Raw genomic sequence first — 13,355 nt, forward strand, 5'->3', positions numbered from 1 at the left:
GTTTGCTGTCCAAACTCTCTTGGAGGGTGACCAAAAATCAGGCAGCTGGTGTCTGGAGAACTTTTTTCTCTAGAAGGCCAACAGGAGGGAAGGTATAAGGAAGATCTGACCTGGATTGAGGGGTGAATCAAGAGCATCTTAGGGACTCAACTAAGATTAGCTTTGCCTGTTGGCTCCAGTGATGGAAGGCCATGTGCCAGGGTGTAGTCAGTGACGTGTGGACCAGCAAGAAATGGGGGGTGAGAGACCCGGGCTCGGGGACTTGATCCACCAGCATGTGACATGGAGCCCACCCCAGGGCCCCTCAGGCTCTTTCCTCACTTGAAAATAGGGTGCTGTCTATCCCACCTGTATCACGAGGTTGTAAACAGTAAGATCTATGACGTGGCTTCAAGAGCTGCAGCCTATATGGGGCAGGGGAGGAGGGTGGGCGGTTAGGCCAGGGTCAAGGGTATTTTTCTAGGGAGAGGCCGCCCTGGAGGACCGGTGGAGTGGGAGTCATCCTAATGATCCGTTAGGAACCAGGAGCTCTGGACAAGCCCTTGAGGACACGACACCTTCACAGCAGTACCAGGTGGACTTTGTCTTGTGACCACGTGTCAGGTGAGTGCTGTGTGCAGTCAACTCATCTTCAGGGTCAGATGACCCAGGAAGTAGGTCCTGGAGCCAGGATTAACATTTACTGACATCTTTACATCTCTGAGGCCTTCTACTAAACTCTTCATAATCCTGCTTCCGTCTTGCAGCTACCCTGGAAGTGGGCGTGATCGCTCCCATCTAGGGGTTGGAAACCAAGCCTTGGAGAGGCTGGGGTGGCCCTGTAGCTTGGAAGCAGCAGAGCAGGCTTGCATGCACACCCCCTGGGTGGCCCGGATACGTCCCTGACCACCAGGCTACTGTCCCAGGGCGCAGAGCAGCCAAAGTCTACATCATGAGCCTCACTGTACATGGTGTCCTATCTCCTCCTTTATGGAACTTTCTGGTGGGGTAGGCAGTGAAAATCGCTGTGCCTGGCCCGTTCCTGGTAATCGACAGGTTCTAATCTGTCAGGACACACTTCACAACCCGAAGTGTGATGGCTGCATACGAACAGGTAAGTCTCGGAGGAACCCCTTGGGGCAACCCTTCTGGGTTAACTGATCATCAGAGAAGCAGAAGTGTTGCTGCCTTTGGGTCTGGTCCCAGCCTGTGAAAACAGGACTCTGCTAACACTCGTCACCCCTGCCTGCTGGTTGGCTGGAAAGGCCTTTGAGAATCAGCAAGGCCAACAGGCAAGAAGTTTAGCTTGAGCCGTGACTTCAGGGACCAAGGTCGCCATGCTGAACAGCTGCTTCCAGGGAGAAGAACGTCCCGATTTCCTACTCTGGGCTGAAACTCCGGGCTAGTCCTTGGTTGAGGACATTCACAGGGGTTGGGATCGCTATTCTGCTGGCTTCTCGGGCAGAGTGCACAGCCCTCCTCTGGCCCTCTGCCCTCAGTGGGATTGAGGGAATGAATACCTGTTAGCGCATTAATGGCATTCTTCCGGTAGATTCTAGAATGAAGACATCCTTTTGGCCAGAATCTAAGAACTTTTACAGAAAGCACTAGTGCCTTTACATTTAATAGAACACTGTGTCTCACAGACAAATCACTTTGGGGTCAAAAGGAGATGCACAAGAGTTAAATACTTGTTAGAATAATCAGATGAGCACCAGCTGGCTGTGTGTGAAGTACCCTATACAGACCCCATCCACCTGGCAGATGTGGGACCTGAGGGCACAGCAACAGGCGTTGGTCCACACATGGGAGAAGCGGAAAGAAGCAGGAAGGAGAGCACGGGGCAGCTGCCAAAGCCCTGGTCGGCATAGATTCTGGGGGCTCGGAGGACCACTTGCAGTATTGTTGCGGGACATGGGCACTAACCGCGGAAACTCCAGGATGGTAACTGACCTGGTTTGCTGGGGTCTTAACTTCACCTGCAGGCCAGCCCCCCAGGCTCCGGGCTCGGAGGCCAAGGACGGGAGAGGTAAGATACGATAGCTTAAGGACCCAATTGTGCCTGGCACAGAAGGCCTCACTAGACGTTAAATGTTTTTCCTAATATCACAAGCTTCCATAAATTCCTAAGATAATCTACACAAACTAAAATCTCCAACCAATGGGCCTTTTAACCTTCCAACTAGGGGGATTCTGAAGGGAAGATATAAACTAAGGCTCCCTGTATTTCCACTTCAAAAAAGATAAACAGGACATTCTGTTCAGGAAGCATTTTATTGTTGCTCCAAGTTTTAGGAGTTTTCACTGACAGATAATCAATACTTTCAGAAAACCTCCCGCATGGCCCTGCTCAGCTTCTGAATCTTGGTCCTTGCAGACATATCAGCATATTTCTCTCCAATACGGACAATCATTCCCCCCATGATTGACGGATCAACCTAGGAAAGAAAATAGGTTGGAAATGTGAAAAAGTGCTGGCATTTCATCGATCAAACAGAAAGATGAAAAGCTTTGAAAAGTCTGCATGTTGCACAAAGTAAGGTGTTATAATCACCATCTAGAGAAAAGCCGAAGTCAAATTGTGAACGGAGTCCATAATCATTTAAGTTGAAAATATAAAATTTCTATTATAAGCAATGTAGTATATCATCAGGTTTAATCTTTCACTTCCTCCAGCCATTCGACGCTGTCAAACGAGCTGGGGAGGCACATCAGACATAGAGACCCACCTTAACTTCCAATTTCAATACTTGGCCTTTGCTTAGGAAGCTCTTCAGGACCGTTTTTAGTTCAGTAAGAGTGGCTTCATCCAAAGGCTAGAAAAGGACAAAATCATCCTTTAAACTTAGATAAGGCATAGCAGACACTTTCCATAGTAAAAGAAAAGGAAGAAACATCCCTGGCACCCGTCACGACGATGACAGGCCTCATGAGTGCCTGTGTGGGGTCACTGGGGAGCCATCCTGGAGCTGCCCGGCAGCAGCCACTCACCCCTGCTGTTTGGGGAGCAAGCCAAGGCTCTGCCCCACAAGAACAACTCCGAGTGCACACTGGGCGGCTCACTTATGGCCGGAAGTGCCACTTGCCTCCGTGTCTCTGCTCCCCAGTACGAGCGGTACCACAGGCACGAGTAAGGGGAAACCTGAAGTCAGTGATGCCTGATGACACAGGCTGCTTCTCCGGGCAGCCCTGTGGGCATGGGACGGGCTATTTCCCCAGATGGAAAGCTGCAGTTTAACCCAGTCCTACAATCTTGAAGACTCAGGGCTGACAGGAGCTCTGGAGGCACAGCTCTGTACTCTACTCTGACTGAGCAAGCACTGGACTTCCAGCCTGTGTTCTCCCCTCGTGACCCAGTCTCATTCCTGGTGAGGGGAGAATGCATACGGCTGAAGGAGAGGCCTCCAACCTGTCACAAATCATAGCTCCCCAGCCCCACATTCAGGAGTCCAAAAGCTAGCAGAAAAGCTTTCCATCTTTGCAAAGATCTAACAGTGCTTCTTGGGGGCGCACGAGGGGTGCTGTGAAAGCGTATAAATGTTTTATTTTTTAAGATTTTATTTATTTGAGAGAGAACAGGCAAGGGGAGGAGCAAAACGAGAGGGACAAGCAGACTCCTGCTTAATGTGGAGCCTGACTGAGGCGGGGGCTCAATCCCATGACCCTGAGATCATGACCGGAGCTGAAATCAAGAGTTGGATGCTTAATCGATGGAAACACCCAGGCACCCCAAGTCTACCAGTGTTTGATCAAAACACTATTTGCTGAGCTTCTGAGGTTAGAGAACTCTGAAGTATGTGCACACTTTCCACGTAGACACCTACTAGGTGCCGGGCACTTCACAGCCACCATCTCCTTTAATCTAGACGACTGGGCAGCAGGCAGTTCTTATGTCCATTTTTCATACGAGAGAACTAATGTTCAGAGCAGTTAAGAAACCCACCTAAGGTCCCATTTGCTCCAATATTCACAAGCAGTGTATTTCTATAGTCTGTGCCCTTAGTCATTAATCAAATAATACATTTTTGTTTTGTTTTAAACAGTGGAAACTTATTTACCCAGGAGCTTCAACATCAAAAGCATTAGCAACGGTTGCTTCTAAAAAACTTTCACAAAAATTGGCACCATTTAAAAAAAAAACATGTCCTCATGATCTCTGAATGACGCGGAGCGGGGCCTGGCCTCTGGGATGGTGTGGCCACTGCCGGGTGAAGCCTTGCCCGGGCCCTCCCATCCAGAATGGCTGCGCTCCCACTGCGCTTGGAGGAACGCCTGAGCTCTGATGGTTCTCGGCTGCTTATGTGCTTCCTGGGACCAGCTACTGAGCTACAAACGTGCAAGTATGTTGTTATGTGTTAAAATGTCTCTTTGTAATTGTGGTCTCTTAGAATCAGAGTATCTTGTAAACGCCAGAAATACTAATCTGGACGAGGTCAGGTGCTGCATATACCAAGCACATCTACCATCCCCTGATAATTAAGCCCCACAGGCCGTTCTCCTGGACCGCCTCAACTGGAGTAGTAAGGAAACACGTAATTAGGACCTGAACATGCACTTCTGAAAGAGATGCCTTTGTTCAAATCCTGATTCCATGTTTTGTCACCTTGGGCAAGCAACTTAGTTTCCTCATCTACAAAATAAGGATAATTCTACCTCCCATGGAATCCTGATGTTAAATAAAATAATGAATTACAAAGTACCTGGCATACAGGTTTCAAAAAAGCAGTGTCCATCATTACAGCCCACTTCCGCAAAGCAACAAGATCAAGGGGCCTGTGTGCCCTGTCCTCCACCACCAAAGATTAGACACTTTGCCAGGAACCTACTTAATAAGATCTTTACAAAGTAACTCAAACCTGTAAAGGAACATAAACCACTACTCCCTAACACATCTTAACCCGGTCTGGCCCTTCTGATTTGTCACTGGTTAGGGGGACACCAAGAAGGTACCTCCCAGAGTCGAACTGTGTAAGAACTGAAGCAAACCTCCTAAGTGGCAAGCCACTGTTATCAATTTCTGGATTTCAGCCTGTTTTTTTCTTTTCATTACACAAAATGTGATGCATGGAGTATCAAAGTAAATATAGTGGCAACAAGTGGTCACTTACAGACGCGGTGGTCACTGTGCACGGCACTTCTCCACGGTGCACACTCATCATGGTGGAAAAGGCAGAAATGACTCCAGGGGTATTGTTCAAGCGACCGTTCTCAGCAAGCAAATCTGGGGAAGTGAAGGGGTCTCAGGACCATGAAACTCACTCAAAACAGGTTATCCATAAGGTATTATATTCACCTCTAAAGCAAATTTAGATTTGTGGCCTTAAAATACTATATTCAATATCCTTTAAAAATGTGAATAAACGGGACGCCTGGGTGGCTCAGCGGTTGAGTGCCTGCCTTCGGCCCAGGGCGTGATCCTGGAGCCCTGGGATCGAGTCCCACATCGGGCTCCTTGCATGGAGCCTGCTTCTCCCTTTGCCTGTGTCTCTGCCCCTCTCTCTCTCTCTCTCTCTGTGTCGCTCATGAACAAATAAATAAAATCTTAAAAAAAAAAGAAAAAAAAAAAGAATGTGAATACAAAGGAGATACAACTTGTTGTTGTTTAAAAAGTATATCCAGGGCAGCCTGGGTGGCTCAGTGGTTTGGCTCCTGCCTTCAGCCCAGGGCGTGATCCTGGAGACCTGGGATCGAGTTCCGCATTGGGCTCCCTGCATGGGGCCTGCCTCTCCCTCTGCCTGTGTCTCTGCCCCCTCTTTGTGTCTCATGAATAAATAAATAGAATCTTAAAAAAAAAAAAAAAAAGTATATCCAATGTTTAAAAGAACCAGCACTGACAGGCATTTATATCAGTAAGGCGGGTGTAGGGGGAGGTCTCAGAGATCTGCAACAGGCATCTTCATCACAGCCTGTGGTCTGATTCTCCTATTTCTGGTTAGATTCCAGTGTTTGGCTACAAATCCCCAAATTAACATATATCTATATTCAAAGATGGTTTGCTTTGGAGCCCGTATTCTGGCTGACCACAGGACTTCAAAGTCAAGCCAAATGCACCAAAGAATCCACCTGTCTTCAAGGACAGAGGTACAGCCCTGGCTGCAAACCATTTTCTGGGTATGAATCCCACCGGTCTTCTCCATAGGGTGAAGGTACTGACTGTAATTATCTTCTTACATCCTAACATCCTTCAGACAGTGCTCCTCAAACTTTAATGCACAAACAATTCACCTGGGGAGCTAGTTAAGATGAAGATTCCGACTTAGCAGGTTGGCTAAGTCCTGAGACGCTTCACTGCCAAAAGGCAGGTAATGCTGATGCTCCTGATCCTTGGACATTTCCAATAGCAAGATTTCCAGCAGCTTCAGTGGAAAAGGTCTAATACTTACTGATCAGGTTGGATGTGATAGGAGAGAACCTCTCTTTTGCTGTCATGTCATTTAGGCTTTTCACTTTCACGGAACGCTTTATGTAGGGATTCATAATGGAAGCAGCCATTTTAGGTTCCTTCAAGATTTGCTGAAAGTACCAAAAAATAATTTCGTAAACTCCTTAAAGCATAAATGATCCTAGCTGCCACAACATACTTCTTTCGCATGAATCACGTATTTCGTTAATTAGCACTCAAGCACTTATGAAGAGAAGTTTACAATCAAGTACTTTTCATTGCCTTTGAGAATACTTTCTACCTTTATCTCATATATTTCTTGAAAAAATTTAAAAACACTTTGTAAGGTTTCTTAAGTCTATTTTTGCTTTTCAAGAGATTATTAAAAAATTAAGCAGCCAAAATAGTCAATTAACTGCATATTGTTAACGTATTTAATATGGGTAATCCTCTAGATTTTCACAAACTACGAGAAGGCTAGTGATGCTAACACTCATGTGCAGACCTAAAAAGGTGCTCTGATGGCAAAGGAGGCCTCCTTGTCATGCCCTGGGAGGGGGCCTCTATGTCTCAGCCTGGTCCTGCCCCTGCCCTGTCTCTTACAGGGCCCCGTGAGAGACCTCTGGTGTTTCCAGAGAAGCCTCAGCCATTCTGGGATGGGAGGTGGCTACCAGGAGTGACAGCATGGGTCTCTATTTTGTTAATTCATAAATGTCTGTTTTCAGTGACCCAAGGTAACTTCTGGTACCCTGTTCCCCTCTGTATCAGGCCAGAGTTCAATGAACCAATGGCTGTTTCCATCCGGGCACCTTTCGTTCAATTAAATACCCCTGGCAGTCCCTTTTCTCAGGCTCCTGGCCAGAACTGTGAGTCTAATCCAGGCTACTTGTCACATACTAGCATCTAGGGCTAAAATTTCAATTTAAGTGACTCCATAAAAACAACACTTTCCCCTAAAAATTGCTGACTTACAAAAATTAAAAGCATTCTGGTGTTTGGGGAATCCAGTATTTCATGTTTCTAGTTTTTTTCTGCTCCATCATCCAGTGGGAAAGCTTTGTAGTGGCATCTGTGTAGCATTAACACTTTCCTCTCAGTTCTAAAAAACTGCTAATTTTTTATAGAGACTTCAGGTAATTGCTTCCTTTCTATCTCTCTGTATCTTAACCGATTTCCAGGTTTTAGTCAAACCCCATTCTAAGAACCACAACCCAGGTCACGCTCTCTACTGTGAACACTGCTGTTCACGTTTAAAATGGGCATAAATGACAAGAGCGGGCAGTAAGTATCAGCTCCAAAAGAGCTGTGTGTGAGCCTGCCTGCTCTGTGTGGATCATGCCAACTAAGACCGCAAGCATCATCTGCAGACATAAAGGAATACAGAGCTAATGTTATCCACTAGGACAAAAGTTCTGATAAAAAAGCTTACAATGAAAAATGAACAAGTATCATCCTATGTGACTAGCCTGTGAGGGTTTTCTCTTCTGAACAGTAAGATAAAAAAATCTTTAGAAATAAGTGGATTAAAAATACAAGAACTTCTGAAAGCATAATACCAAAAAAGAGCAAAACTTTCTTGGGAGAGGGTATAGACTCCACCTTCAATCTAGAACTCAAAGAGGAGAATTTCAGGATGCCTGGGTGGCTCAATGGTTGAGCGTCTGCCTTCGGCTCAGGGTGTGATCCTTAAGTCCTAGGATTAAGTCCCACATCAGGCTTCCTGCGTGGAGCCTGCTTCTCCCTCTGCCTGTATCTCTGCCTCTCTCTCTGTGTCTCTCATGAATAAATAAAATCTTTGGGAAAAAAAAAAGAGAGAGAGAATTTCTGCTGTAAACAAAATGGGCAGGAACCTGTTAACTAGAAAATGGAGTTAAAATTACAGCAGATTTTCCCCTTTAAGTTACATAGTAGACTTCGGTTAATTCAATTATTTTACTCTTTATGTTAAAAAAAATGTTAAAATGGACTCCCTTGTAAGCTTCATTATCTTTATCAGTTCTCTATTATCATTACAGAGCCCATATGACTTTCCTAATTTTGCTGCCCAGCATGCTGTGCTTGGTCATTTTCCTCTCACATCTTGGGAATAAAATAAAAATTGAAACTGAGGAAAGGCTTCAAAAGGAAAAGAAATTCCTAGTAAGGCACGTTATAATACATTCTAAAAACTATTTTGAAAATACCTGAAATACAAACACAGATTTTCAAAGGTGACTTCTATTTCTCCTCTAAGCCCCAAGTCTTGGTTCCTAATATTAATATCCTGGTATGTATCTGCCTGTACCTACCACACAATAGGTTCAAAATATTAATACCCACTACTATCACTATCAACATGATTTCGGGTTTTTTCTTTTTTTATAGTTCATTTTCTCTCAGGATATGTCTCATTAGGGCTACACGGCCAAATAACCAAAACAAAAAACATATGATCGAAATTTAGTAAGTAATGAACAAAAAACTACTTACTGCTACTCTCAACAATTCCTTTTCTACTTGTTCCAGTTTATTCTGTTTCGATGCAGCAGAATAAAGGGCAGTGGCATAGCGACCTTCGATACCATATATCTGAACAGGTGGCTTTAAAAAATGGATGGAGTAGAGAAGGAAGAGGAAAGGAAAATCAGTTAAGACAATATCATACTGCCAACAGAAGGATTTAACATTTATATTAAAAAATGACATCATTTATAGCACACAACCCTTTAAAGATGTCATCGAAGAGCTATTTTGAATGGCAATTCTCCAATAAACCAGAGCTGTTTCCATGGCCAGGTCACTCAATCTTTGAACTTCCAATTTTTCATCTTAAAAGTGCTGAGGACACAGGGTGTCCCTTTCAGCTCTAACTATAAGTCAATTACCTTAATTCTGAGATGAACTCATGCTTCCTTTGAACTCCATAACTAATCAGTTCCAAGTACTGGAGATTTTAAACACTGATAGAAGGACAGTTTTGTACGTTAGAGCCAAGAAAACAGGTATTAATGAAACATATACAAGTATATCTTTATACATTTCACAGTAACATTATAAATTACTCCTGGGGTGCCTGGGTGGTTCAGGCAGTTTAGCGTCTGCCCTTGGCTCAGGTCATGATGAGACCCACGTCATATGGCTCTCTGCTCAGTAGGGACTCTGCTTCTCCCCCTCCACCACCCACCCTCTGCTTGTGCATGCCCTCTGTTTCAAATAAAATCTTTAGAAAAATATTTATTTATTGATAAGAGACACAGAGAGAGAGGCAGAGGCACAAGCAGAGGGAGAAGGAGGTTCCCCAAAGAGAGCCCGATACGGGACTCGATCCCTGGACCCCAGGATCAAGCCCTGAGCCACAGGCAGATGCTCAATCGCTGAGGCACCCAGGCGTCCCATGAATGAAATCTTGAAAAAAAAAAAAAAAAAAAAAAAAATATTCCCTTACAGTGCCTTCTCATCAATGTTCAGTTTAATAGAGCTCTAACAACTTAAGTAAGTGCCTGGTCCTTGAATTATTTTTCACAAAAAACTACAGGCTTTTTCCTATATATGACTACAACATGCTTGGTGGTGCTATACGGTCATAGTGAGAAAGCTAAGGCCTGGAATGAGAAAGATTTAGTCCAGCTCTAAGACCAGGCTGAGTAACACTGGGCAAGTTTTCCAGAGTCGGCTTCCGCTTTTGTAAATGGGAAGGCCAGCTACTTTCCAGCACTGTAATGGGGTTTGAGAAGTTCTCAGAGGAATGCATGGATGGCTCAGTGGTTGAGCATCCACCTTTGGCTCAGGTCCTGGGATCGAGTCCTGTCCTGCATCAGGCTCCTTCTCCCTCTGCCTGTGTCTCTGCCTCTCTTTCTGTGTGTCTCATGAATAAATAAATACAATCTTTTAAAAAAAAAAAAAAAAAGGAAATTCTCATAAACGTTATGCATGGGCCTGCCGCACATCCCACATTCAACGTATTCCATTCCCTGCCCTCATGCACACATCACCTTTTGGAAACCACAGATCACGCAGAAAGGTTTAGGTGGCACTTATACAAACATCTATGCCCTACTGTATTGCCGTTGGACTCACACATGTTCATCTACTCCACAATTAATTAGAAAAGGGGACATACCCTCACGAGCTTGGAAAACGGCCTGACCACAGATGTGCTAAAGCACCGCACCTTTAAAACAGTAATAAAACATTTCAAACGATTAGTTTCCGAGTATCATCACACAGATTACCATGAGCTGCTATTTATCCCCTAGGGGTAAAGTCCCCCCCCCCCCCATTGAGATTCATCCCTAGTTGCCTGGGAAATAGGCTTTCCCACCAACTCCCCAGTTTTGCTAGAAACAGGCTGAGGCTAGCACACGTCAGTGTAAGAGAGAAAACACAAATATGGCTGAAATACAGTTTTCAAAAAAAACCCCCAAGATGACGATGATGATTTTCAAAAAAAACCCCAAGATGATGATGATTATTTGCATTTATATCACCACCCGTGTATTATTATTATTTGCATTTATATTTCCACCCGTGAGGAAGGATTTTAGTTTAAAAAAAAAAAAAAAAAGGGAGGCTTCCAGTCGTGATGTGCAAGAGATACACCTTCTTAGAAACCAAATGATATAGGAAAACGGAGACTGATCCTCTGAGCATTGCAGCCGTCTAACGTGAGCCCAAGCCCTAGTTCTCAGACACGGGATCTGGCCTCCCGAGGAACCGAGCTGGAGCTCGTTTAAATAGCATCTGCAAGGGCACAGGTCACCTTAACATAATATCTCAAATCTGCAGCGTTATTACACCAAAACTGGCTGCGGGGATCCAAATACTTCATCACGCATGAACACTCAGCCAAGCGGCGAGGCGTCGTGCCATGCACCGTGCTGCCTTGTAGCCTAAACAGCACGGCTTTCCCTTCCCACTCCATCTTCCGTGTGACTCTGCGGGCTCGAATCTCAGCTCTGTGCACCCCTTACTGGCTGGGCGGCCAAGGCCGAGTCACTTAAACGCTTCCGTCTCCTTCTCTTTGCACAAAGGTGAAAAATGGGCTTTGCAAATAATCCTGAAGCGTTACTGGTGGGCCCCTGAGAGGTTTAGGCACAACGACAGAGTTAAAGGACTGGGGGCGTGGGGCGTGTCCTTTCCTCGGCGTCCGGGGCAGGCCCCCCGCCCCCGCGTTGCTCCTCAAGCTCAGCGGCGTCCCGAGGCTGTGCTCCGGGCTCCCCAAGGTCAGGCGCGCGTCCCCCTGCGCCCCCCGCCCGCAGGGCGCCGGCAGGGCCGCTCGCCCCCACTCGCCGGGCCCCACGAACCCGACGGCGGCCACGCTGTCCCAGCTGCGGCCTCGCCCCGCGGCTCCTAGGGCTCTGGCACATTCCGCCCTAAGAGGGATCCTCTCGCTAGTTTTCAGGACCTCCGTCCTCTCTCACCTGCCGGGACAGCCCGGACACCGCTGGGGCGGCCATCTTCTCCGGGGGGCTGTAGGTCAAACCCGCGTCAGAGAGACTCAAGGGCGCACGCGTGCGTCAGCGTAGCCGCTCGGCCCTCTGGGAAATGTAGGCGCAGGTGGTCAGGCCGCATGCGCAGGGGTCGCCGTCAGGCTGGGAGTTGTGGTTCTTAGAAACAAGTGTTAAAAGAGTTGGACCCGCTGAGCTAGCGAGCTCGGACAGCGCCTTAAGTTGAAATCCTTGTTACCACGTAATCCTTACCTGTACGGTGGATTTGTTGTCCCTCGTTTTCAAATTTCCATCTAGACAAATAGATAAGTTAGATAAATATTTCCATTTTCAATTTCCATTTAGGGGCTGCCCCGGTGGCGCAGCGGTTTGGCGCCGCCTGCAGCCTGGGGTGTGATCCTGGAGACCTGGGATCGAGTCCCACATCGGGCTCCCAGCGTGGAGCCTGCTTCTCCCTCTGCCTGTGTCTCTGCCTCTCTCTCTCTCTCTCTCTCTTGTGTCTATGAATAAATAAATAAAATCTTAAAATAAATAAATTACCATTTATATAAATAGATAAATTAGATAAATATTTCCATTGTAAATTTCCATTTAGATAAGTAGATAAATTAGATAAATATTTTCATTAGATAAATAGATAAATAAGTTACATTTATTCCCCAATGCACTGCAGCTCCTTGGATATGGCCATAATAGTGGTTTGTGATTACTTGAGTTTTGGGGTTTATTTAATGGTTGATTTACATGGTAGTTTATTTAATGCAATTATTTGAATTTTAGGGTTTATTTAAACCACATATATAGTTTCATTTTTTATGTTGAGTCTCAGGACAGCTCTGAGACGTAGGTAGTCTGGTACTACCCCCCCACCCCCCACCCCCGCATATGTCCCATTTCACATTGATGACTAGCATCATTAGGATCTTTTATCCCTTCTTTCCTCCGCGTCCAAAGGATGTATCAAGCTCAGTTCTTCCCTCTGCATAAAAGGAAAGGAGCTGTAGGGCTCCAGCTGCAACTCTTCCTGCTCAGTGCCTGCCTGGGCGGTGACAGCTCCTACCTCCACCCCCTCCACCCCTCCACCCCCTCCACCCCCCCACCCCCATCTCACCACCAACTCGTTGGTCTGTAAGGGGATATGAGGTTCCCGGTGCCTGAATTCTTGATTCTGGGTAGAGCACAGTGGTTATCCGAGGTTATCTTGGGGTTGAGCAAGTGTGACATTGAAACTGAAAACCCAACACTAGCCTTGGCCAGTTTCTCTGCATTCACAAAAACAAGCGATTTTCAGCCTATTTCACCCTAAATGGAGCTTACTCTTATTTTCCTCTTCTGTACAGTAGAGAACTGGCGAGCAGAGCACGGGTGGGTCGGAGTTCCCTGGTTGAAATTAAGGGGTCCCGCGGTCAATTAAGTTTTTTTTTTCCTGTTCAGATCCGTTACAGGAACACAGATTAATATTCATTAGTTTACCCTTGTAAAGAGCAGTTTTCTCCCCATACATAATACTTGTAAGAATGCAGAAAAGTGCAGGGAATATAATTACTGTCTTTTTCATCACTCAGAGG

The 13,355-nt window shown here is 45.9% G+C and overlaps 1 protein-coding gene and 1 long non-coding RNA gene across 2 annotated transcripts; one reads left to right on the forward strand and one right to left on the reverse strand.

Moving 5' to 3' along the window:
• The first annotated feature begins 1,555 nt into the window (after positions 1 to 1,555).
• Positions 1,556 to 4,320, forward strand: LOC111093470. Its single transcript, XR_005382308.1, has 2 exons — positions 1,556 to 2,008; positions 4,023 to 4,320. It is a non-coding gene; the product is annotated as an uncharacterized LOC111093470 (long non-coding RNA).
• ATP5PO (ATP synthase peripheral stalk subunit OSCP) lies at positions 2,235 to 11,871 on the reverse strand. The gene is made up of 7 exons (XM_038581415.1): positions 11,761 to 11,871; positions 10,461 to 10,511; positions 8,831 to 8,941; positions 6,363 to 6,492; positions 5,088 to 5,200; positions 2,709 to 2,795; positions 2,235 to 2,417 (listed from the first exon to the last, which is right to left on the reverse strand). The coding sequence occupies exons 1-7, from the start codon at positions 11,794 to 11,796 to the stop codon at positions 2,304 to 2,306; spliced, it is 642 nt and encodes a 213-aa protein (XP_038437343.1). The 5' UTR covers positions 11,797 to 11,871; the 3' UTR covers positions 2,235 to 2,303.
• Between the last annotated feature and the right edge of the window lie 1,484 nt (positions 11,872 to 13,355).

Source organism: Canis lupus, chromosome 31, assembly GCF_011100685.1.
Source record: "Canis lupus familiaris isolate Mischka breed German Shepherd chromosome 31, alternate assembly UU_Cfam_GSD_1.0, whole genome shotgun sequence".
NCBI classification, from domain to species: Eukaryota; Metazoa; Chordata; class Mammalia; order Carnivora; family Canidae; genus Canis; species Canis lupus.

Bases quoted from the DNA above. Each gene is read 5' to 3' on its own strand.
- ATP5PO (XM_038581415.1), bottom strand. From the start codon at position 11,796: ATGGCCGCCCCAGCGGTGTCCGGGCTGTCCCGGCAG. The intron at 10,512-11,760 runs GTGAGAGAGGAC...ACTGTTTTAAAG, and splicing joins TGTCCGGGCTGTCCCGGCAG to GTGCGGTGCTTTAGCACATC. The intron at 6,493-8,830 runs GTAAGTAGTTTT...TGGTACTTTCAG, and splicing joins AGGAATTGTTGAGAGTAGCA to CAAATCTTGAAGGAACCTAA.